The sequence below is a fragment of the Falco punctatus genome (genome assembly GCF_963210335.1).
Source record: "Falco punctatus genome assembly, chromosome: 4".
Classification (NCBI taxonomy): Eukaryota; Metazoa; Chordata; class Aves; order Falconiformes; family Falconidae; genus Falco; species Falco punctatus.
The window spans coordinates 47,138,459-47,160,971 of NC_137583.1; the positions used below are offsets into that span (position 1 = coordinate 47,138,459).

A 22,513-nucleotide genomic window follows, 5' to 3' on the forward strand; every position below is an offset into this window, starting at 1 on the left:
CCCTCATTCCAAGTACTCAGGTTAACTAATTAAAAAAAAAAAAAAGTGCGTAGAGCAGCTCCAAAACAAAGAAGGGAGAAATATCTCCTCCCAGGCTTTCTGCCCATGCATGCCGCTTGTGGGAGTGTTCATTCCAGCGATGGGAACTGCATGGATCAAACATAGATTCATAGACTTATAGAATGGTTTGGGTTGGACAGGACCTTGAAGATCATCTAGTTCCAACCCTCTGCCATGGGCAGGGACACCTTCCACTACCCAACTACACAACTCAGGTTGCTCCAAGCCCCATTCAACCTGGCCTTGGACAATCTCAGGGACGGGGCATCCACAGCTGCTCTGGGCACCCTGTGCCAGCATCTCACCACCCTCACGGTGAAGAATTTCTTTCTAATATCTTGTCTAAATCTAAACATCTCCAAGAACAAATAGGTGCTTTAGGACGAGGCATGTGAGTGTCACCCGGAGGAAGGTGATTCACTGCCATTGCCTGCTGGTGGCTGGGCTCCAGGCTCTGCCAGTGGCCGGTATCCGTGTTGGGCTGCATGTTGCACCCTGAGCCCTAGTGCCAGCTGGGCAGAAGAGAAGCTGGGCCTTTGGGTGCTCGGAGAGGAGGATCTGTCCCTTCTGAGCACCACCTGCTGTCTGCACTCAGGCAGGACTGGGCAAACAGTTGCTGCTTTTCCCCAGAAATTACTGTCCCAGAGGAGCAGAAAATGAAGGACCAACTGTCAGAGCTGATGTTGTCCTTCCTGGCCCAGCCAGCATGTCCCTCCTTGTACCAGGTTGTACCATGGTGAGAGGTCTGGAGCAGACCCCATCCTTAAGCTCTGTGCCCGTCAAATCCTCGCCCATCCTGGAAGTGAGCTGAGCTGCATCCAGTCACGTTGGATGGGAGCAGGCACAGGGTGGCTGCCTTTGCATCTCTAAGTCCACCGACATAATACACGTGGCACAGATGGGCTGCAGGCTGAGCGGATGTCTCTGCTAGCTAACAATGGCTTGTGGAACAGATACAACTGCTGCCCGCTGATATTAACCTTGCAACAGCTGCAGTTGCCTCTTTGTTGTTGTTGCGCTGGATCAGGACCACATGGTACGTTCTCAGATCCTCACCGTCACGGAGACAGGCTGGGGTTTACCACCAGTGATGCAGAGGAGTGACTGTGACTCACCTCCAAAAGAGGAATAGAACAAAGACCGTCATCGCTGCTCCAAGGAGCTGAGTGAGCCCCCACACCGCTCCCAGCCCAGCAGAGTCTGGGAGACACCGTCCTGCTCTGGCTAGAAGTTTCCAAGGGGCCAGAGAGGCAGAGAGAGATTTCAGCTGCAAAATGGATCTGGAAGAAGGGTGCTGAAATCAGAACAAAACTTACAGAAGCTGTGACTTTACTTTTAAGAGTGTGGTGGGTTTGGGGATGATGCCGTGGCACGAGGATGCACGGCAGCCCTGGCAGTGCCACCAAGGGCACAGGCTTGGGGTCAGTGCCCCAGCAGGTGAGAAGTCCCCCCTCCAGCCCCCTGTGCTGTAAAAGGAAGATTAAAGAAAATGTGTCGTCCCCCCCTTAAAATAAGGTGGGAGAGCTGGTGACAACCAGCAAGGAGGAGGGTGAGGTACTCACTGGCTCAGTTTTCGGTGGTAATCTCTCATGTCTCTAAAGAAAGGGACTGGGGAAACAAAGTCCCTCCCGTTGTAGGAGAAAATCAGGTTCAAGACCACCTGAGCGACCTGAAGATAAATAATTCTACAGGATCCAACAAGATGCAGCTGTCAATGTGTGATGACTCTCAATGGCTCAATGTCCAGGTGGAAAGCAGTAACAAGTGGTGTCCCTCAAGAGTCCACACTGGGACCGATACTATTTAATATTTTCATCAGTGGTGTGTGTAGTGGGATCGAGCGGACCCTCAGTAAGTCTGCAGATGAGACCAAGCTGGGCGGCGCAGTTGATTCACTGGAAGGAGGGGATGCTGTCCAGAGGGGCCTTGACAGCCTGGGGGGGGTGGGCTCATGTGAGCTTCATGAAGCTGAACAAGGCCAAGTGCAAAGTCCTCCACGGGGGTCACGGCAGTCCCCAGTATCAGTACAGACCGGGGGATGAATGGATTGAGAGCAGCCCTGCAGGGAAGGACCTGGGGCTACAGGTGGTTGACAAACTGGATATAAGCCAGCAACATGTGCTCACAGCCCAGAACGCCAACTGTATCCTGGACCGCATCGCCAGCAGGTTGAGGGAGGGGATTCTGCCCCTCTGCTGTGGTGAGACCCCACCTGGAGCACTGTGTCCAGCTGGGGGGTCCCCGGCACAAGGAAGACACGGACCTGTTGGAGTGGGTCCGGAGGAGGCTATAGAAGTGGTCCAAGGGCTGGAGCCCCTCTGCTATGGAGCCAGGCTGAGAGACTTGGGGTTGTTCAGCCTGGGGAAGAGAAGGCTCTGGGGAGACTTGGCTGCAACCTTGCGATATATGAAGGGGGCTTACAAGAAAGACAGAGAAAGACGTTTTACCAAGGCTTATAGGGATGGGATAAAGGGGAATGGCTGTAAGCTGAAAAAGGGTAGATTTACGTTCAGTATTGGGAAGAAATTGTTCACGGTGAGGGCAGTGGGGTGCTGGCATAGGGTGCCCAGAGCAGCTGTGGATGCCCCATCCCTGGAAGTGTTCAAAGCCAGGTTGGAGCAACCTGGGCTGGCGGAAGGTGTCCCTGCCCATGGCAGAGGGGCTGGAGCTCGATGGGCTTTCAAGTCCCTTCCAACCCAAACCCTTCTGTGAGTCTCTGATCCTCCTGTGGAGGTGGCACTGGGGATGAAGGGCTCCAGGAGGAGAAGATGCACAATGTTGAATTGGAACATGGTCACATGCATCCCAGTGTGACAAGTTGGTGGCAAGGGGAGCACGGGGACCTTGTGCAATCATCCCACAGCCAGTGAATGTGATAGTCCCACCTCAGCCCAGCCCTGCCTGTCAGCGTTCTCCCCTGCAGCAGGCCGCCCGTGCGCCAGCACTGCCACGTCCCCTGTCAGCGGGGCCCCTGCAGCTGGTGCCTCTTGTGGCCCTGATGACTTGGAGCTGCTGAAACAGGAGGTGAAAAAACAAGTTCCTGGTAAAACCGCATTCCCTGCTGCGGCCACGATGATGGGCTCCTGTGGAGCCAGCAGTGCTGGTGTGTGGTGGAGCACATATTCGAGCCAGCAGTGCCGGTGGGTGGTGGAGCACATCTTTGGGCTCCAAGGCGGGGAGAAGGGGCACGGGCCAGGACAGCTGGGTCCTGCTCCCGACTGGGTTTGAGACAGGAGTGTCCCCTGGCTTACAGCCGGTGCGAGCAGGGTTTGCAGCCAGCTCCAAGCCTTGTTCTCCGTCCTACGGCGCGGGCTGGTCCACACGATGGACAGCTTTGCCAGCAGTTGCGTTGGCCGGAGGAGCCTGTGGGGACAGCAGCAGTGGCCAGGTCTGGGCCAGCTCAGCCCCATCTCTCCACAACTGCCTTTGGTTTTTTTCTTGGCAGGTGGCAGCAGGGGAGGACAGGGAGTCCCTGGTGTGCCGACAGCCGACCATGTCTGGGGTGAGCAGCCCTGCCACAGGGATGCCAGCACTTCCCCTGCCAACATCGGCTTGTGCCCAGTGCCCCTTATCTCCAGCCAGGGCTTCAGACGGTCCTTGGGGCTGACCCCGATGGCTGTGGGAGGTGGAGGGGGGCCAACTTTCGCTGTCCTTGCTGATGCTGCCTTCTCCCTTGCAGAAACACTGGCCCTCGGGGACGCAGTGTGTCACCAAGCACGACCACACCAAGCCCAAGGCCCAGGAGCTGGCCTTCCGCAAGGGCGACGTGGTCACCATCATTGAGGCCGTGGAGGTGAGCCCGTGGGTGCTGCAGCGGCATGCTGCCCTGGGGGGGCACGGAGGGGATGGGACCCTAGTGCCGTCAGCTGAGCTGACAGCACCAGCCCCCTGTCCCCAGCAGAATCCCTTCTTCTTTCCCTTACCCTGAAACCCTCTTGTCCCCAGGGCAAAGGCTGGTACCGTGCCAGACACAACGAGACGGGGCAGGAGGGGCTGCTGGCGGCCAGCGCGCTGCGGGAGCGTGGTGCCATCCGTGTTGACCCCAAGCTCAGCCTCATGCCGTGAGTACAGCTTGGGGGGATCCAGGGTGGGGGGCCAGCAGCCCAGGTGAGACCCTGGGAGCTGTGGATGAGTCCGGCACGTTCCCCCCTAGCCAGGTTTTGGCTGGGCAGCGGGGGGCAGAGCAGCCTGGAGCTATGCCCTGGCAATGGAGGGATTTGCTGGAGCCAGCACAGGACTTTCAAGACCCCCAGTTGTGCCCACACAGCTTGGATGGACCTTGTAGGGAGGGGTTTTATGCAGTGGGGTCTGTGCAGCTTTGGAGGGGGCTCTGCTCTCCCCGTCTCGCTGCCAGCATGGCCCTTCTCCCCAATGCTCCTCTCCCCAGCTGGTTCCATGGGAAGATCTCCGGGGTGGAGGCAGTGCAGCAGCTGCAGCCCCCCGAGGACGGGCTGTTCCTGGTGCGTGAGTCTGTCCGGCACCCCGGTGACTATGTGCTGTGCGTGAGCTTTGGCAAGGAGGTGATCCACTACCGCGTGGTACACGAGGAGAACACGCTCAGCATCGACAGCCAGCAGTACTTCTCCAACCTCATTGACATGATCGAGGTGAGACCCCCCTCCCCAGGCAGCGAGCCCTGCCAGCACCAGACCGTGGGTGAGAACCTCGTGGGGTCACTCAGAGCAGCGGCAGGTCCCTGTCCCTCTATGGTTTTCGTTGTGTTTTGTTACCTGGTGGAATTCTCCATCCTTGCCAATGGTTTGCGGTTCCCGCTCGGTTTGGGGTGCATTGGACAGATCTGGGAGGCCCCAGGGATGCTTTCTGCTGTGAGCCAGCCCAGCTGGCAGCAGCCCCTGTCCCCTGTCCAGGGCTACGTTTCCCCCCATCCCTGCTCATTTGGTGCTTCACACAGCAGCGAGGCTTAGGGCATTTTAGAGAAGGGAGGTCCTGGCAGCCTCTGAGCCTGGACGAGGCTTGAGGCATTCTGCTGCATCTCTCCCCTCTGAGCTCCCCTCTGCTGACCCAGCAGGGCTCCCGGGCTGCCACATTAGCTCCTCACGGTCTGTCTTCACCCTGTCTCATAGCTGCTGCCCGGCTCCTCTCCAGAGGGTTGCACTCCCCTATGTTTTCCTCATTTAGACACAACTTCTGCTTTCGGGTGGGTCCTTTCCCCTTTTGGCTGCCTCGGCCCCGCTCTGTAGCTGCGACAGCCACCCCACCGCTTCCGCCCCGGCCGTCTCTGGAACCTGCCCTCGGCCACTGCAGCGCCAGCCGGGGCTTGTAGCCACGTCGGCTGCCGTCTGCCTTGCTGGCAGCATCTCATGGTGCCCGTGGTCCATTGCGGTGTTTCCCGGCTGTGCGCAGAGGGGAGCAGGGCTGAGATGTGGGCTGTGAATCGTGCCGCTGGGGAAAATGTGGCGGTTTGTGCTGCCCGAGCTGAAGGGGGTCCCAGCCCCTTGAGGGTACTGGTGGTACTGGGGTCCCACGGAGCATCCTGTGAACGTTTCCTGGTTCCATGCCCCGAGCTTGGGGGTAAGAGATGGCACCGCCGCATCACCTCGGTCTGTTTGTCCATCGGCAGCACTACATGAAGGAGCAGGGAGCCATCTGCACCAAACTGGTGAAGCCCAAACCAAAAACTGGGATGAAGTCGGCCGAGGAGGAGTTAGCCAAAGGTAGGGAATGATGGGAGAGGGTCGCTGTCCAGGCTTTGGGGACAAGGCCCTGCTGGTGGCCCCTGCTAACCTGCCCTTGTGCCTGTGCTCAGCCGGCTGGTTGCTGAACCTGCAGCACCTCACGCTGGGAGAACGCATCGGGCAAGGAGAGTTTGGAGGTAGGTGAGAAGGTGGGGTGTGGAGGTTCCCTGGTGGTGGGCTTCCCCAAATGGCACCTGCTGATGTCCCCTCCCCATCCCGTGGCATGGGGGACTCAGCCTGGGAGTGGGACGTCAGGTGTGGTGCTGAGCCTGACCCCCATGTCCCCTCCCAGATGTCCTGCGGGGAGAGTATATGGGGCAGAAGGTGGCTGTGAAGAACATCAAGTGTGACGTGACTGCCCAGGCCTTCCTCACTGAAACAGCTGCCATGACGTGAGTGCCACACGGGGGGGACACAGCCTGACCCTGCCCCACGACCCTGGCACCCCCCTGACTCACATCCCCTGCATTTCAGGAAGGTCCGGCACAAAAACCTGGTGTGTTTGCTCGGCGTGATCCTGCACAACGGCCTCTACATCGTCATGGAGTACATGAGCAAGGTAACAGCGCTTGGCTGGTCCTCGGCCATCGGGACTCGTCACCACTCAGGCTGGAGGGCAAAATCCCCATCTGGGGGCCGAGCTGGATGAATGCTGGGTGCTGCAGCCCCTGCGGGAGGCAAAGTCTGAGCAGCTGCGCGCTGTCGGTCCTTATGCATTTCTCCTCCTCTGTCAGGGCAACCTGGTGAACTTCTTGCGCACACGGGGCCGGGCACTTGTCCCAACCCATCAGCTCCTCCAGTTCGCTCTGTAAGTCCATCTTCCTCCCTGTGGGCTGGGGACTGGTGCCCTGTGTCCCTCTGGGCAGCCCCAGGGGACATGTGGTGACACTGCGCTCTGCTTCGCTTGGCCATGGCAGGGACGTGGCTCAGGGCATGGACTACCTGGAGTCCAAGAAGCTGGTGCACAGGGACCTGGCTGCCCGCAACATCCTCATCTCCGAGGAGAACGTGGCCAAAGTGAGCGATTTTGGCTTGGCCCGGGTCAATCCCAAGGGCAAGGACGCCACTCTGCTGCCCGTGAAGTGGACGGCTCCGGAGGCCCTGAAACACAACGTGAGCAGTGGTAGGAAGGGGGGGTGGGTCAGGGGGTCCTCCCAAAGCAGCTTACCCCCTTGGGTCCACCAGCTCGTCCCACCGGCCCGGCTCTGCCCCGTGGTGGCTTCTGGCACATTCAGCCCTGTGACTCGCAGAACAGGGGCTCTGTCCTGGCCAGCGCTTGCCCTGCTGTGCAGTGGGAACTGGGGCAGCTCTGGTGGGATGCGGCAGGATGGACCCAGGGCCGTGTGAGTGATGGGAAGGGAGGGGGTTCTGGGGGGCTGGAGCTGGCAGCGGGCAGGCGCCGTCTCCTGTCTTGCGCTCAGGGAGGGAAGGGGACCCCGCGTGGCCCCTGGCCGGCTTCAGCCTCCCCTTCCTCCTGCCACCACAGAAATTCTCTTCCAAGTCGGACGTGTGGAGCTACGGGATCCTCCTGTGGGAAACCTTCTCCTTCGGACGAGCGCCCTACCCCAAGCTGGTGAGTGCTGTGCCGGGGCATGCCGCAGGTCGCACCCCACTGGCACCGATGGGACAGGGACACCCCACTGTCCCCTGGCCAGGATGGGCCCCGGTGGGGTGGGGAAGTGGGGGTCCCAGCTGGCTTTTCCATCCTGTCAGAGCCTGAAGGAGGTGACAGAGCTGCTGGAGCAGGGGTACCGCATGGACCCCCCCGAGGGCTGCCCGCCTGCCGTCTATGCCCTAATGAAGAGCTGCTGGGAGCTGGAGCCAGGCAAGCGGCCGTCCTTCAAGAAACTCATGGAGAAGCTGCAGAAGGAACTGAAGCACCTGATGAAGGATATTTAACCCCTGCCTGGCTCCCAGGACCCATGGCAGAAGGACCCCGGGACCACCAGGGTTGGGGGTGGTGTGGCAAGGGGTGGCCGGTGGCACCGCTCTGTCCTGGCGGAGATGGGGCAGCAGCTGGGGGGAGGCTTTCCTCCCCCAGGGCACCCAAAGAGGAGGTAACAGCCTCCCTCCATCCTGGCATGGGTCCTTCTTCCCACCACGCGGCCCAGAGAAGGTTCCCTGGGGGTCCACCTCCCCTGACCTGCTGGGGTGGTGTGGGGCCACACACCGCAGATACCGTGCTCAGCTCCGGGTAGCATGTGCCACACGTGGGGTCCCTTCGAGCTGCCCCTCCCGGTGACAGGGGACAGGATGGGACATCTCTGCTCGCTGGAGGATGAAAGCCCAAAGCCCAGCCCCAACGCAGCTCCGCTCCAGCCCCCCGGCCCCGCACGGGGACGCCGGCTGCAGCCAGCTCTAAAACCACACGGATTTGAGCTTTTTGATTAAACCAAAGAAATTAGTTCAACAGCATCTTTAAGCCTCTGGGCTCAAATTAGGCCTATCCCTCGCTTGGGGCCGGGCAAAGCACAGCGAAAGGCTTGGGTGGGCTGGGAGCTCTGGCCCTCGGAGCCCCCTGCACACAGCCTGGCCCCTCTCCCCTCGGGGCTCTGCGCAGCCAGGGATTATTCGTTTAATCAGAGTCTGTATGGGAATTGCTTGCATATAGATTATGGCAGCGGGGCACGTCCTCCGGCAGTGGGAAGCCCCCGGCCCCGCCAGCTCCCAAGCAATCTCGACGTCTCAGTGGAGCTGGGATTAATGGGGGCAACGGGGCCGCACGCGCGTGTGCGTGTGCGTGCGTGTGCCCCCGCCTGCCGCCTCGTCTTCCTTCCAGTCCCTTGACCCTCGATTGGGTTTTCTCGATTAATCCTCTCGCGTCTCCTCTGCGCCAACTTCTTGCCAGTGCCAGTGGTGCTAGGTGCCCATGGCGCAGGGCCCCCCAGCAGGATCCGACCCTGTGGGCGCTGCCCTCCATCGGGGCCTGAGCAACGAAGGGAGGGTCTTTCAGCCTGACCTGGGCTGCGCTGGGGCTCGGTGGCTCCTTCCACCTCCCCATCACCCTGGCAGCCCCCCGCTGTCTCCCCACCCCGCCGTCCCCCCCCAAGCACCCTTGGGTGCAGCGCGCAGCATGGGAAGGTCTTCCCACCCTGGTGGCTGTGGCTTCCCCTCCTAATGCCTTAATCCGGCCCTGATCCGCGGCGCCCCTGGGGCAGCCGGTCCCGCTGACCTTGCAGGCGCTGGCCCTGCGCAGGGACCGTGGGGCGCGGGCTGCCGCAGCTGCCCACCCATGGCCACCTTCTTCACGGCTGCCCTAAAGAGCTTTCGGGGGGCCAAGGAAGAGCCGCCACCCAAGGGACCCCCCAAGGACGGCAAGGCGGCCACGCTGCCCAACGGCATGGCCCGCGAGGAGTTTGAGGAGTACCAGCGGCAGCTGCTGGAGGAGAAGTAAGGCTTCACCGGGGATCATTGGGGTCCCCCTGCACCAAGACCAGGGTCCTACTTGCCATGGGCTGTCCCCAGGGTGGGGCAGGGAGGCAGCGGGGCAAGGGAAGAGGCACAGCGGGTGCCCTGCAGCACACCTCCCTGTGGCGTGGGAAGCCCCCATGGGTGCTGGCATGAGGCTTGGTGCACCCAGGTGACAAGGGGCACCCCCAAGGTGTCAGTGTCCCAGAGCAGTGTGGGTCTGGTGCCAGCCCAGCACCCACAGAGCCAAGGGGTGACAGGAGCCAGCATAGGATTGCATTAAGGTCCCACCTCTGTGGGTCTGGGTGCTGTGGGGACCCAGTGGCCCGGCATCCAGGAGGCTGCAGGAGGAGGAAGTCCCACCAACAGGCACCTTCACTCAGCATCTCTGCTGGGTGCTGGGACAGGATGTGGCCCCTGCCCTCAGATCCCTATTGCAACCCTGCTGCAGACCTTGGCATCCCCTTCTCCCGGCTCAGGGCTGGCACAGCCATGCTGCTGCTGGAGAACCAGGGTGATGCCTGGGGAAGGTTTGGTGGGGGGCATTTGGTGAGATGGGGGGTGACAGCGTGGTGCCTGCTGCTTGCAGGATCGAGCGGGACAAGGCCTTTGCACAGAGGAAGGCAGAGCGGGCCACCGTGCGGATGCACCTGCGGGACAAGTACCACCTGGCCCAGGTAAGGACCAACCTGCCCATGGTGAGACCTTGGGGGTCTTCCCCTGACCCCCTGCCCTCTGGGGCAGCCCCAGGCTGGGTGGCTGCTTGGCCTCCCCCGGGATGGGAGATGATTCCTGAAGAGGGCAGCAAACGGCTGATGTCTCCGTCTGCACCACCTGCCCGCCCGCGTGTCCGTCCAGCCATCCAAATCTGGAACTGGACAGTCCCAGTGTCCCCTCAGCATCCCCAGTGCCCCGCAGCGCCCGGCTGGCCCTGAGGGACAGGGATCTGCTTTCCCCATCCCTCACCCCATGGCTGGTGGGTGCCCGGCTCTGCCCACAACCCCGACACCGTCTCCCACCCATGCGCAGGACGAGCGGGACGATGCTCAGCTGCACGTGGCCGGTGGCGCGGTGGAGCTGCCGGAGGAGCTGGCTGCCATGGTGTACAGCGAGGAGGAGGAGGAGGAGGAGGATGGTGCCACCGGGACTTTCACCTTCCTGACGAAGCTGCGGGAGCTGGACCTGCCGGCGCTGCGGGACCGGGCGCTGGGCGGCGTGGATGAGGTGAAGGAGAAGTGTGCCGTGATGTAGCATCGCTGCCCACCCTGCCGGCAGGTGATACTGGCAGTGTTGGGGCTCAGTCCCTGCCCCCCCCCTGCCCCCCAGGAGTGATACCTGGGGGTGGAGGTCCCAACACGTGCTGGGGCTGGGTTTCCCTCCCCAAAACCATTCCCTGTGGCTTTTGAGGGCTGCGCCGGGTGGGTGCTGGGCTGCAGGAAGCCTGGGTCCCCTCCAGCTGCGCTGGCCAAGCCCCTCCCTGCCGTGCCACTGCTGTGAGCCCCCAGCCAGGGCGGGCGGTGGTCCCCGATGCTCCACCGGCCCCAGAACCGGGCCCCAGGGCTGCACGCGCCGTTTGGCTCAATAAATGTGGTGTTACCAGCACCAGCCTGGTCTTCCTGCCGTACCCTTCGTCTGCACGAGCCCTGTCCTGCGTGGGGTGGGGAGGGCACGGTGACACTGCTGCAGCGGGGGTGCCCCCCGTGTCCCTGAGCCAGCAACCGGCGTGTGGCACTCAGCCACCAGATCCGTGCCCCCACTTCTGCCCCAGACCCCAGCCACTGCCGCAGCCCAGTGTGGGAGCCAGTGGGAGCCATGGACCCCCCTCGGGGGCAGCACCAGTGGGGTTGGGGCAGCATTTACCCCCGCCTCGAGCATCCCCCTGCCAGCACAGGCAGCGAGGGGGTCCCTTTGGCTGGGGTCCTGGTGCTCCGCTGCCTCTTGCCCCTCTGGGGACTCGCTCCTGGGTGTTCGGCAGCGGCACTGGCTTAAACACCGCTGCGCCGGAAGGCTGGGGGCTGCTGAGATCACTAATACCTGCCTATTTTAGTGAGGTCTAATCTGCCTGAGTCGCCTGTCCCTGAGGACTAAGCTAGCTGAACCCTTGTAAAATGTACCGCCAGCGCTGGCCCCAGCAGCACCTCCCCACCGGAGCAGGAGCTGCCGGGGAGTCACGCTGTGTTTGCATGAAAGAAAGGACGCGCTGAGCCGCCTCCGTCCTCCCCACGCCAGGGCCATCTGCTCCGGAAAGGCCTGTGGGGACGAGCCTGCCCAGGCTGCCCACGGTGGCGGTGGCAGGGTGGCGAGGGGGCAGCTGAAGCCAGCGCAGGTGGGTGGTGGGAGTTGGGCCGTGGAGCTCATAGCTGTCACAAGAGCAAGAACCACAGGTCTCAGCCACCCCGGCTGCAGCACCCGGAGCTGCAGGAGCTCCAGCAGGGAGGTCCCAGGGTGTACGAGGTGCTCGGCTCCCACCCCGGCCACCCACCCTCCAGGGACCAGCCAAGGGGCTGGTGACTGCTGGAGCATCCCAGGGCGCGTCAGGAAGGCACCCGGGAGCCTCCTCGTGTTTGGTGGCTGCCATCCCTGCCACCGCTGCCACCCCTGCTCTCCAGCCTTTCTTCAGAACTTGCAAAATCTCCCATTTGGGCACAAAAATCCACCCGTGTTGTCCGAGCTGGGGCCACCCGTGACCCCAACAGTCCCCAGCATGGGGCAGCAACAGCCGCGGCACCTGGCACAGCCCTGTTCCACCCCAGATCCCTGCTCCCCCCGGCGTGGGCGCTCAGCACCGCCTGCCCGCTGCTGGGATGGTGGCACCACGGTCCCCAACGCGCCCTATCACAGCAGGGTCCTCCGTCCCTGCTCTGCGCCAGGGCCCCTTGCGCCCCAACGGGCAGCCTAGCTCCCAGTGCTCCCAGTGGGGCTGCGTGGGGGCTCCCAGCGCCAGCTGGGATTCGGGTCAGGACCCTCCGCCAGGTCTCCTTGGCTAATCGTCCTGCCCCCCCCTCCGCCCTCCCCACGCTGCCACCTGCCTCCCGCTCAGCACCCTTTTGGGTCACCCCTGCCGCCTCCCCGCCTGCCCAAGGCCTCTTAATGAACTAAAAAAGTGATAAATCCCTGGCCGAGCTGGTCACGTGAGGCTGGTGGCCCCCGGCCGCCCCCCGCCCCGACCCCCGCCTCCGGCCCCACCGCCCCGGTAAGCTGACGCAGCGTCTCTAAGCGTTAGCAGCTTTGCCCACTAATAGGATTAGGGAGGTTTAAAACTGTCATTTGAGTGAACTAAACCCCCTGATACTCTGCATTGCACCTTCTTAACCAATTTGCCTTCAATTAGGGTAATTGGGAAACTAGCAAAGAAGTATAGCATTAATATTTTAAAGTGATGAAGCGATTACGGGCCTTGGACGAGGAAGCAAATCAATTTGCTATCTGCTCCTAAAAGGCAATTATAATCATTTGGCAAATAAGCCTGCTGGCCTCCCCCCCCCTCCCCCCCCCCCCCCGTGCAAGCCAACACCTTACGGCGGTCAGCGGTGCCGGTGCTGCGCACGCCGCTGGCGGGCGATGCCACAGCCGAGCTGGGCGCCCCCCACCCCTCAAACCAGCCCTGGTGCCCCAGGAGTCCCGGCATGGCAGCACCTCCCTGCGCCCTCCGGCGCTGGGGGCACCCCGGGGGCTGCCACCAAGGGCCACCAAGGCAGGGGACCCAGCTCCTGAGCTTGCCGCAGTGCCTGGCGAGGGTCTGAGCGCTGGCTCTGGGCAAGTGGGGGCTGCAGGTCCGGGTGCTAGTTTGCCTCCCCAGCCCCACATGTCATCCCTGAGCCCAGGGATGTCCCCGAACCCCCCCGGGGATGTCCCCAACCTCCCTGCACATGCCTGCTGCAGGTGGGGCCCTGGCTGCGCTGTCTGGCATGGGGGTGTCACCCCATCCCCAGGGGCTGGGTGGTCCCCAGAGCCATGTCACACCATCCCTGGTGTGGGGCCATGCTGTCCCCAGGGTGGCGGCATGCCACCTCCAAGACAGCATCATGCTGTCCCCAGAGCAGTGTCAGACGGGGTGCATGCCCCCCCCCCCAGGAGGGACACTGGGGTGGCCTCGGGGCCCAAACTGGGGTGCAGATATGGCTGGGGGGTCTGGCTGGCAGCAGCTTGGGGGGGGTGGGGGATGTGCACGGACCCGTGTGAGTCCAGCAGCCACATGGCATGGGGTGGGGGGTGGGGGGTCCGAAAGCCCCACAGTGCCATTTGCCATCTGAAAGGGGAACCGTGGCGAGGAGAGGAAGGGAGTGGGAGGAAGCCAAGACGGTGGCCGGGGGCGGCAGCATTTGCAGGTGGCAGGAAGAGGCTTTTGGGAGAAAGTAAAAGTGAACAGAGGAAGAAAAGAGCAAAAAAAAAACCCCAGCGGGACAGGGGCCTCCGGGTGGCACGAGCAAGCCCCACGCAGAGCACCCCAGGGCCCTCGTCATGATGCTCCCGTTGTCCCTGGGGCCAAGGTCCTTGGGGCGGCAGTTGGAGCAGGGGGGAGAGGGACGATGTTTGTGCCCCCCAGCCCGGCCGCCCCTGCCCCACACTCCCACAGCCAGGGCCCGTGGGCAGCCCCCAGGGGTGGTCCCCATGGCTGGACCCCGCAGCTGGTCCGCACAGGAGGTCCCCATGCCTGGTCCAGGTGCTCGGTCCCATGTCCATGAACTACCCCCATGGCCAGTGCCATGGGCACTACGCGGTGCCTGCTCCCCTTGGCTGGTCCCCACAGCTGGTCCCCTGCCTGGTCCCTGCCCCAGTCCCCGTGCCTGGTGCCCATACCAGGTCCCCAAGGCTGGTCAGGGTGCCTGGTCCCTGCAGCTGGTCCCTCCACCCGGTCCCCACACCCAGACCCCATAGCAGGTCCCCAGACCCTCTACCCAGCCCTCAAACCCTGTGCCCATTGCTGGCTGCTACACCCATCCCCACACCTGGTCCCCAGCCCTGGTCCCCAGGCGGGCAGGGCTCCGCAGGCAGCATCACTGGGAGCCCATGGGCCACATGCCATCACCGGGGCCATCGCTGGCCTCTCCCTCCCCACCGGGGCCATCATCGGGCTCACCATCCCCACTGGGGCCATCACCAGGGCCATCCCCACTGGGGCCATCCCTGGGCTCACCACCCCCACTGGGGCCATCACCAGGGCCATCCCCACTGGGGCCATCCCTGGGCTCACCATCCCCACTGGGGCCATCACTGGGGCCATCCCCACCGGGGCCATCCCCGGGCTCACCACCCACACCGGCGCCCTCCCCAGGCACACCCTCCCCACCGGGGCCATCACTGGGGCCATCCCCGGGCTCACCATCCCCACCGGGGCCATCCCCGGGCTCACCATCCCCACTGGGGCCATCACCGGGGCCATCACTGGGTTCACCATCCCCACCGGGGCCATTGCCGGGGCCATCCCCAGCTGGGGGGGTCGACACCCACCACCACAGCAGCCCCATCCCACTACAGCTTGGGGCGCCTGTCCTGGACCCCATCCCCGGGGCAGAGCCCCTGCAGCCGAAGGAAATCCACCCCCCTCCCCCCCATCGCCCCGGCCTTTCTTCTCCGCTCCCCCTGTTTCTAATTCTTTTTCCTCGCCCGTAATGAGGGGATTACAAGGCAAACTCCAGCAGGACGCCTTTGTGGGGAGACAATCTGAGTGGGGAAGGCAGTTCGGGGCTTTGTCCGCCGCCGCCCCCCCGGACCCGCGCTGGGGGGACATTTAGAGCAATTACTTGTCCAGAAAGTAACTGTCAATCATTCTTAAAGGGGAAGGCCTCCAATTAATAACCTCGTCTTAATCCTTTGGACTCATTTCCAATCTGCGGTGCCTTGGTGACATCTGCAACACTAAATAAAGATTCTCCCGAGCCTTAGCGCGGTGGTTCTGTGACAAATAAGAAGACTAGAGGCAACTTTGGCTGCCAAAGCTGCGAGATTGGTGAGGTTGAGCCGCTTGTTTGGTTCCCAGGAGGGACCGGCAAAGTTAAATACTCCTGGAAAAGCCGAGTTGGGCCCAGCAGGTAACGCCGTTTTATTCTGATTCGGGAGGAAGCGCTGGGGGAAGATGCTGGAAGAGAGGGTGGTTGTCCCCGGGGTGCACCTGGGGCCGGGGCCGGGGCTGGCACCCTTCCCTGGGGGCTGGGGAGCGGGTGCTGGGTACCCCTCAGCATCACTCGCATCGATTTGCACCCGGGGCCAGAGGGCAGGAGCCACCCATGCTCGCACCGCTGCGAACAGCCCGCCCCAGGCAGCCCAAGCCAGGGGGGCCAAATCCTGGCACCCAGATGGGCTTTCACAGGCAAAAAAAATGGGACCCGGCAAAAAAAATGGGACCCAGCAAAAGCCAGGGCTGCCCTGGGGCTGTCCCCCCCGCATCCTGGGCTGCCAGCGGAGGCCACTGGTCCTCGCTGATGCTCTGCTGCTTTCCAGCACTGGGGAAACATTTGCTTTTTACCCACTTCAACCAGAGCTCGATGCCATTTTTCGGTTGCTGTTTTGGGTGTCTTTAATAACAGGCGCCCTCTCCCCGCCAGCTTGCAGCCCCCCAGCAGAGGGGCATCGAGTATAGGGGGGGGAAAACCCCTCCTGAGGCTGGGGGTCCTTGCAGTTCCCGGCACAGTTTTAAAGCTTAAAGGCTTAAAGCCAAAATTTGTTGCCGGGATGACGGCGGCTGCAGGAAAATGTCCGACGGGAGCGGGGAGGGGGCTCTCCCTGCCGTGCCTGCTCCCCGCTGCCCGTTTTCAGGCAGGATTCCCAAAATGCCAGTGGCAAAGGCTCAGGGGGCCCAGGGGCAGTCCCTGGAGGATGGGCACTATAGGGTTGCCGGTGCTGGCGTCCCCCAGCCCAAGCCCACCAACGTCCCCCCTTCCACACCCAGGGACACCCATGTCCCTGGCCAGGCCCAGGCAGAGCGGGGCGGGGGGATGTGGGGGTGCCCAGCCCTCGCACCCCCCACCCCGCAGGGTCGGTGCTGCCAGGTTGCTCTGTCTCTGCCGTGGTTATTTTGCTGTTCTCCGCTTCATTCCCGCTCCCACACCGGGGCTCGCTCTCCTTCCCGGTGTTTTCAGCCTCCTCTGCTTTCAGACGGGGTCGGGGGGACGATGGGGGCTGCCCCCAGCCCTGGCCCTGACCTCCATCACCACATCTTGTCCCTGTCCCCTCACCGTTGCCCCACCTCTTCTCTCCTCCCGCCTGCACTAGCTTGTCCCCAGCCCCCCCCGGCCTGTCTCCCCTGTCCCCCCCCAGTGCCCATCACACCCACCCCCATTGCCCCAGCTCCCCCCTTGCCCCATTGTCCCCTTGGCCCATGTGGGGCTGCAGGACATGGCTGGACAGGGCAGGAGGGGCCCTGATGGGTGCTGGGACCCTTGTCGGGGGGTGCCCCAGGCTGGGGCTCTGGGTGCTTACCCCCTTTCCCCTCTCCTTGCAGGTGCGGAGCTGCGCAAATGAGAAGCGGGTGAGTGAGAGGGGGATGGCAGCGGGGGACCCCAGCCCCTCCCCATATCCCCAGCCCCAGGACACACTGGGATGCTTGCATGGTGATAATGGGGTCCCTGCCCCCACCCCAGCACACACACACCCCTGCCTCAGGGCGCCCCAGGGTGCAGGACCCAGCACCTCTCCTCCCACTCATGGCTGCCCCTGGGGCACCCTGAGACTGCAGCCCCCCGGGGCTACAGCACCCCCTGCGAGGGGCCGTGGGGCGTCCTGGGGGGCCAGCAGCTCCCAGTGATACACATGCTGACACGGCACACATGCTGCATGCACAGTGCTGCACGTGCACCGCACGCTGCATGCGACACAAATTGCAAACACTGTGCACTGCATTCACGGCCCCTGTGCACGCGCTGCCTGCTTTCTGCACACTGCGCCCACCACACTGTACATGCCACGCAGCCAGCACGTGCCACAGGGGCGCCAGGCACAGCACCCGTGGGCACTACGGGCACACACGGCACGTCGGGTATGCTGCACCTGCTGCAAGCACAGACACTGCACATCCGCATGCGCAGCGTGTGCGGTGCTGCATGGTGTGTGCTGCATGCCCTGCACGCACCTGCACTGCATACACAGGCACTACATGCACTGTGCAGACACTGCACACACCCACTGCACACACTGCATGCCCTGCATGCGCCTGCACTGCGCACACAGGCACTGCACACCCTGCACACACACCCTGCACACACTGCATGCCCTGGCTGCGCCTGCACTGCGCACACAGGCACTGCACACCCTGCACACACACCCACTGCACACACTGCATGCCCTGCATGCGCCTGCACTGCGCACACAGGCACTGCACGCCCTGCACACACACCCTGCACACACTGCATGCCCTGGCTGCGCCTGCACTGCGCACACAGGCACTGCACACCCTGCACACACACCCTGCACACACTGCATGCCCTGGCTGCGCCTGCACTGCGCACACAGGCACTGCACACCCTGCACACACACCCACTGCACACACTGCATGCCTACAGGTACTGTGCACAGAGTCGTGCTGTGCCTGCACGCTCTGCATGCCCTGCGCTCCTTGCACACACCCGGAGGTGTGCACGCTGCACGCCCTGCGCCCTGCATGCTGCGGGTGCAGACACTGCGCTGCGCACACTGTGCGCACAGCACGCAGACACCCCACCCTGAGCACTGCCCGCTGCACCCGCGCTGCGCACGCTGCATGCAGTGGGCACGCAGCACAAACTGCCCGGCACACGCACACCCACGCTGCGCACACACTTCGTTCCACCCCACGCTCAGCCCACCGCACGCGTGCCCTCTGGTGCCCCACCGTGCGCACCCCCAGCCCCCCAGCCCTGCCCACGCAGGCAGCCCACGGGTCCCGGGGTGCAGACAGACACGTGCTGGCTGCAGGCGCTGCTCGCACCCGTGCTGCCCGCTGGGCGCTCGCTGGGCACAGGCACCCCGCACACACAGCCTGAGCACCCAGCACCCACGCCGCCCCCTCGGGACCCCCAGGCTCCCTTTTCCTCCCCATTGGCATTAGCCAAACGTTTGCTGGTGGCTCCAGGCGATGCGGCGCCTTCTCCTTGGCAGAAGTGCCCCGGGATTACGTCTTTCTGCCCCATTTCCATGTTTTCCTCGCGGTAGAAAGGGACCCTTAATCCCCAGCAAATACTGCAGGAAGATTTCAGATGCCGGATAAAAAGCTTAAAGATGAAACATTGCAAGGGTTGAAAATGCTTATAATCGTGCAGAAAAAAGGTGATTAGCTGGGGGACAGCGCCAGGTCACTCTGGCCATGCTTGGGGACCAGCACTGGGTCCTCCAGTGGTTCGGGGCCCGATTCCCAGCCCACGGGGGGAGGGGCTGGAGGAGAGGAGCTGGGCTGGAAGGAGGGACCCGACCAAGGCTTGATCCCCTCCATGTCAGGGCAGGGGGGGTCGGGTTGGCTCTCAGTGATGGCACTTCCATTAAATCCTCCACTTCAGGTGACATTTGACTTTTAGCTTCAGGGGGCACGCTGGCCAGGGGGCATCTCAGTGGAGCCAAGGATGGGGTCCCCAGGCCCCTGGGTCACTCCCTGGGAGCCACAGCCCCGGGATAACACTGCGGCAGGAGGCAGGATCAGACCTTTGTGTAGCCCGTTCCTGGGGCCACCCCATCCTCCCGTCCATCTGTCCATCTGTCCCTCTGTCCCCAACCCGGGGTTGCATGGGGAGCTCCGATGTCCCCGCCCACCCAGCTAAGCCCCCCGGTACCCTGGCAGGCACCACCATGTTCCTGAATAAGTGTGAGGGGGACCTGGGTGAGCTGCGGAAGCCGGGGGACGGCGAGGGCACCCCACCGGCTGCCGCCGAGGAGGAGCAGCCCAAGAAGAAGCACCGGAGGAACCGCACCACCTTCACCACCTACCAGCTGCACGAGCTGGAGCGCGCCTTTGAGAAGTCCCACTACCCCGACGTCTACAGCCGCGAGGAGCTGGCCATGAAGGTCAACCTGCCGGAGGTCCGCGTGCAGGTAGGGAGGACGCCTGGTGGCCTCAGCACCCTGGACCTGTCCCCCGGGCGGTGGCAGAAGAACCACCCCAGCGCTGGAGAGCTTTGTTCTGCTCCCAGCTCCACTGCCGCCGCCGTGCTCCATGCCTCAGTTTCCCCATTGCTCGAGACATTGCTCTGCCAAAACCAGAGAAGGGGTTTAATGGCCGAGCCTTGTTCCTCCACGAGGTCTCAGTTCAGCCCACGTGCCAGTTTGGGCACAGAGATGGTTTTTAAGAGAGATTTCCCCCACCTCCCGCACCCCCGGTGGCATCTGCTCCCATCCCTCCAGGTGATCCCACAGGAAAGCAGCCAAACCTCAGCCACTCGTGACCACTCCCAGGTCTTCAGCGCTGAGAAAACACAAGATCCTCATGGATTTGGGGGTTTTAGGCTGGTTGGAACAGGGCAGTTCTGGGGTGAGGCTGGGCAGGTTTGCCCCCTGGGCTGCAGAAGGTTCTGGAGGGAATGGGGTGGGTGGGTGGGATGCACAGCCTGGGGAAGAGCCCAGAGTCCGCCTGGTCTGCTCCCCACCCACCCTGGGACTGATGGGGTGAGCTCAGGGAGACGGAAGGGGTCAAGGAGTTGAAGAAGTGACAAAGCCACTGCAAAGCAGAGCAGTAATCCCCTTACAAATGAACCGAGTTTCCCAGGCCTCAGCCCCAGTCCAGGACAATGCAGCCTTGCTGTGGCGAGGTCTGGACCACAGGGACACCGCTGCTGAGCTCTCACAGAATCATTTAGGTTGGAAAAGACCTTTAAGGTCTCAAAGTCTAACTGTTAACCCAGCCCTGCCAAGCCCACCACTGAGCCATGTCCCCAGGTGCCACATCTTCACGTCTTCTAAACCCCTCCAGGGATGGGGACTCCACCACTTTCCCAGGGCAGCCTGTTCCAGTGCTGGACATCCTTTGCAGTGAATGATTTTTTCCTGCTATCCCATCTCAACTTCCCCTGGTGCAATGTGAGGCCGTTTCCTCTAGTCCTATCGCTTGTGACTTGGGAGAAGAGACCGTGCCCCACCTGCCTCCAGCCCCCTGCCAGGGGGTTGCAGAGAGCAATCAGGTCCCCCCTGAGCCTCCTTTTCTCCAGGCTGAACCCCCCAGCCGCTCCTCCTAGCACTTGTGCTCCAGCTTGGTTGCCCATCTTTGAATGTGATGTTTGCACCACTATAGCCCAGTGGCTACCAGTGACTCCATGGGAGAGACCCCCTTCACCGCCCATTTGCATCACGCAGCAGATGGCCGGTGCCCTGTGCTGCTGGTGGCTCTGGGGACGAGGGGACCAGCACTCTAAGGAGCATCTCCTGCAGGGTGGGATGTCACCACCGGCCTCACCTCACCCATCCCTCTCATTCCTGCTGGGTTATGGTGCAACCGAGGAAGTTTGGCTGCTAAAAACTTTTATGGAGGGGCTTTTGAGGGCCAGGTAACGTCATCCTGGGCACTGTATGGGTGTTCATGGGGCTGAGGCGCATGGTCCCATGGAGCAGCAATGGCAGGGGCCGCACGGTGACACCTCTTGCTTTCCACACCTGGGAGATGCCCTCATGCTCTGGGGTCTGTGGGGGAGGTTGGGCAGAGGTGCAGCATGCGGGGGATTGCTGGAGCCCTGGGGGGCACCCCCTGTGGGACCCAACGCACGGAGCACCCCCTGCATCATGGGATGCCCCATATGGGACACCCCGGTGGAGCACTGTGTGTGGGGCACAGTGGGTAGGGTACCCCACGTGGGGCACCCCGCATGGGGCAGGGCAGGTGGGGCACGCTGCAAGGGACTGACTGGGCACAGTGGGGCTCACCCTGGCTCTCACCTCGCAGGTCTGGTTCCAGAACCGACGAGCCAAGTGGAGGCGTCAGGAGAAGATGGAGGCCAGCTCCATGAAGCTCCACGACACCCCCGTGCTCTCCTTCAACCGGCCTCCCATGACCCCCAACATGGGGCCCATGAGCAACTCCCTCCCGCTTGACCCATGGCTGACGTCCCCCATCTCCAGCGCCACCACAGTCCACAGCATCCCCGGCTTCATGGGAGCCCCCCAGGCCCTGCAGCCCCCCTATGGTGGGCACTCCTTCCTCAACACCCCCCCGCCGATGGCCCAGGGCATGCAGCCCATGGCCCCTGCGCCCTACCAGTGCGGGACCACCTTTGTGGACAAGTACCCGTTGGAGGAGGTGGACCAGAGGAGCTCCAGCATCGCCTCGCTCCGCATGAAAGCCAAGGAGCACATTCAGACCATTGACAAGACCTGGCAGCCCATTTGATGAACGCTCCCCTCCAGCCCTGCCGGACCCCGGCTCCTGCCCCGGCGCCGTCCCAGGGTGGGCGAGGGGGGTGACGGTGGGATGCTCAGCAGGACCAAAGGCAGCTCAGGGCAGGGATGCCCGGCTGCATCTCCCCCCACACCGTGCCAGCCCTGCATCTCCCCCTCACCGTGCCAGCACCGTGGGTGGCAGGGGAGCGAGACGGGGTGCTGGCGGGACCCCACTGGGGGGAGCACCCCAACAGCCACCCACGGCCACTCTGCCTTGCCGAGGCACCGGCTGTGGCTGAGGGTCTGGCCGAGACTCAGGCATCCCACCAGGCCACCCACTGCCCCTGGCTGGACACCTCCTTTCCCCACACCCCTTCCCCTCCCCGTTATTATTAATTTTTTTTTTTTTAATGCTGCAGATTTAAACAAAACAGAACAGAAAAGCTCTAGTTTCATAGGGAGTATTTGGGGGGATATTTTAGCCACGTCAAGGCCCGGTGCCGGTTGTGCCGGTTGGTGCGCTGGCACGGAGAAGACGGTTGTATCGTGAGTAAAGAGATAAGCTGAACGGATGCCGCATGCTGGAGTCGGGACCCTGCCCGCTGTGCCGCTCATTAGCGGTGCTGCTCGTTAGTGCGCTGCCGGGAAGGAGCTTTCTGGGGGATGCAGGAGCATCGTCCCCGGGCACCCTCCCATCCTGCTCCCTCGGGCTGGTGCTGGGGCCAGGCACCAGTGACCCCAGCTGCGGGCTGGGACCAGCCTTGTGCCACAGATTGGCCTCGGCGGCTCATCAAGGGGCATCTGCTCGGCCGTCCCCCGGGGGCTGCGCCTGCTGCCCACCTGCCCTAATTGGTCCCCAGCAGTGCCCGCCTGGCCACATGTTGGTGGCACAGAGCTGCTGTAATTGTGCTGGCGGGAGGGTGGGCGGCAGCAGAACCCCAATGGCCCCCGGCTGGGGCTGGCAAGAGGAGGGGGCTGGCTGGGAGCCCTGGGGTCCTCGTGGCAGGGGACAGTGAGTGCCGAAGCTCCGGTTACCCCTTGCCAGCGGCTCCTGCTAGGTGGGAGCAGGGTGGTGGTGACAA

The 22,513-nt window shown here is 63.0% G+C and overlaps 3 protein-coding genes across 4 annotated transcripts; all 3 read left to right on the forward strand.

Annotated features, from left to right (window-relative positions):
* The first annotated feature begins 3,657 nt into the window (after window positions 1-3,657).
* MATK (megakaryocyte-associated tyrosine kinase) lies at window positions 3,658-7,796 on the forward strand. The gene is given in 12 exon segments (XM_080385168.1): window positions 3,658-3,711; window positions 3,713-3,853; window positions 4,006-4,121; window positions 4,448-4,667; window positions 5,642-5,735; window positions 5,828-5,893; window positions 6,049-6,148; window positions 6,231-6,315; window positions 6,491-6,564; window positions 6,674-6,869; window positions 7,243-7,329; window positions 7,470-7,796. Coding segments are annotated over 12 exon segments (1,404 nt in total). The 5' UTR covers window positions 3,658-3,672; the 3' UTR covers window positions 7,656-7,796.
* A 165-nt stretch (window positions 7,797-7,961) lies between these two features.
* On the forward strand, window positions 7,962-17,367 carry LOC308062920 (complexin-3-like). Of its 2 annotated transcripts, XM_080385189.1 has the most exons (4): window positions 7,962-9,146; window positions 9,754-9,841; window positions 10,194-15,196; window positions 16,606-17,367. In XM_080385189.1, the coding sequence occupies exons 1-3, from the start codon at window positions 8,989-8,991 to the stop codon at window positions 10,413-10,415; spliced, it is 468 nt and encodes a 155-aa protein (XP_080241315.1). In that variant the 5' UTR covers window positions 7,962-8,988; the 3' UTR covers window positions 10,416-15,196; window positions 16,606-17,367. The 2 variants fall into 2 exon arrangements, with proteins under 2 accessions (XP_080241315.1, XP_080241314.1); XM_080385188.1 differs by lacking the exons at window positions 7,962-9,146; window positions 9,754-9,841 and having other exon boundaries at window positions 10,413-15,196.
* RAX2 (retina and anterior neural fold homeobox 2) lies at window positions 15,205-22,008 on the forward strand. Its single transcript, XM_080385195.1, has 3 exons — window positions 15,205-16,632; window positions 18,910-19,160; window positions 20,998-22,008. Exons 2-3 carry the CDS (start codon window positions 18,918-18,920, stop codon window positions 21,439-21,441), a joined length of 687 nt encoding a protein of 228 aa, XP_080241321.1. The 5' UTR covers window positions 15,205-16,632; window positions 18,910-18,917; the 3' UTR covers window positions 21,442-22,008.
* Window positions 22,009-22,513: the final 505 nt, after the last annotated feature.

What these genes read in the sequence shown, in the direction of transcription:
- LOC308062920 (XM_080385188.1), top strand. Translation starts at nt 13,840, where the DNA reads ATGTCCATGAACTACCCCCATGGCCAGTGCCATGGGCACTACGCGGTG.
- RAX2 (XM_080385195.1), top strand. Translation starts at nt 18,918, where the DNA reads ATGTTCCTGAATAAGTGTGAGGGGGACCTGGGTGAGCTGCGGAAGCCG. An exon ending in TGCCGGAGGTCCGCGTGCAG is followed by an intron (nt 19,161 to 20,997) that starts GTAGGGAGGACG and finishes CTCACCTCGCAG; the next exon opens with GTCTGGTTCCAGAACCGACG.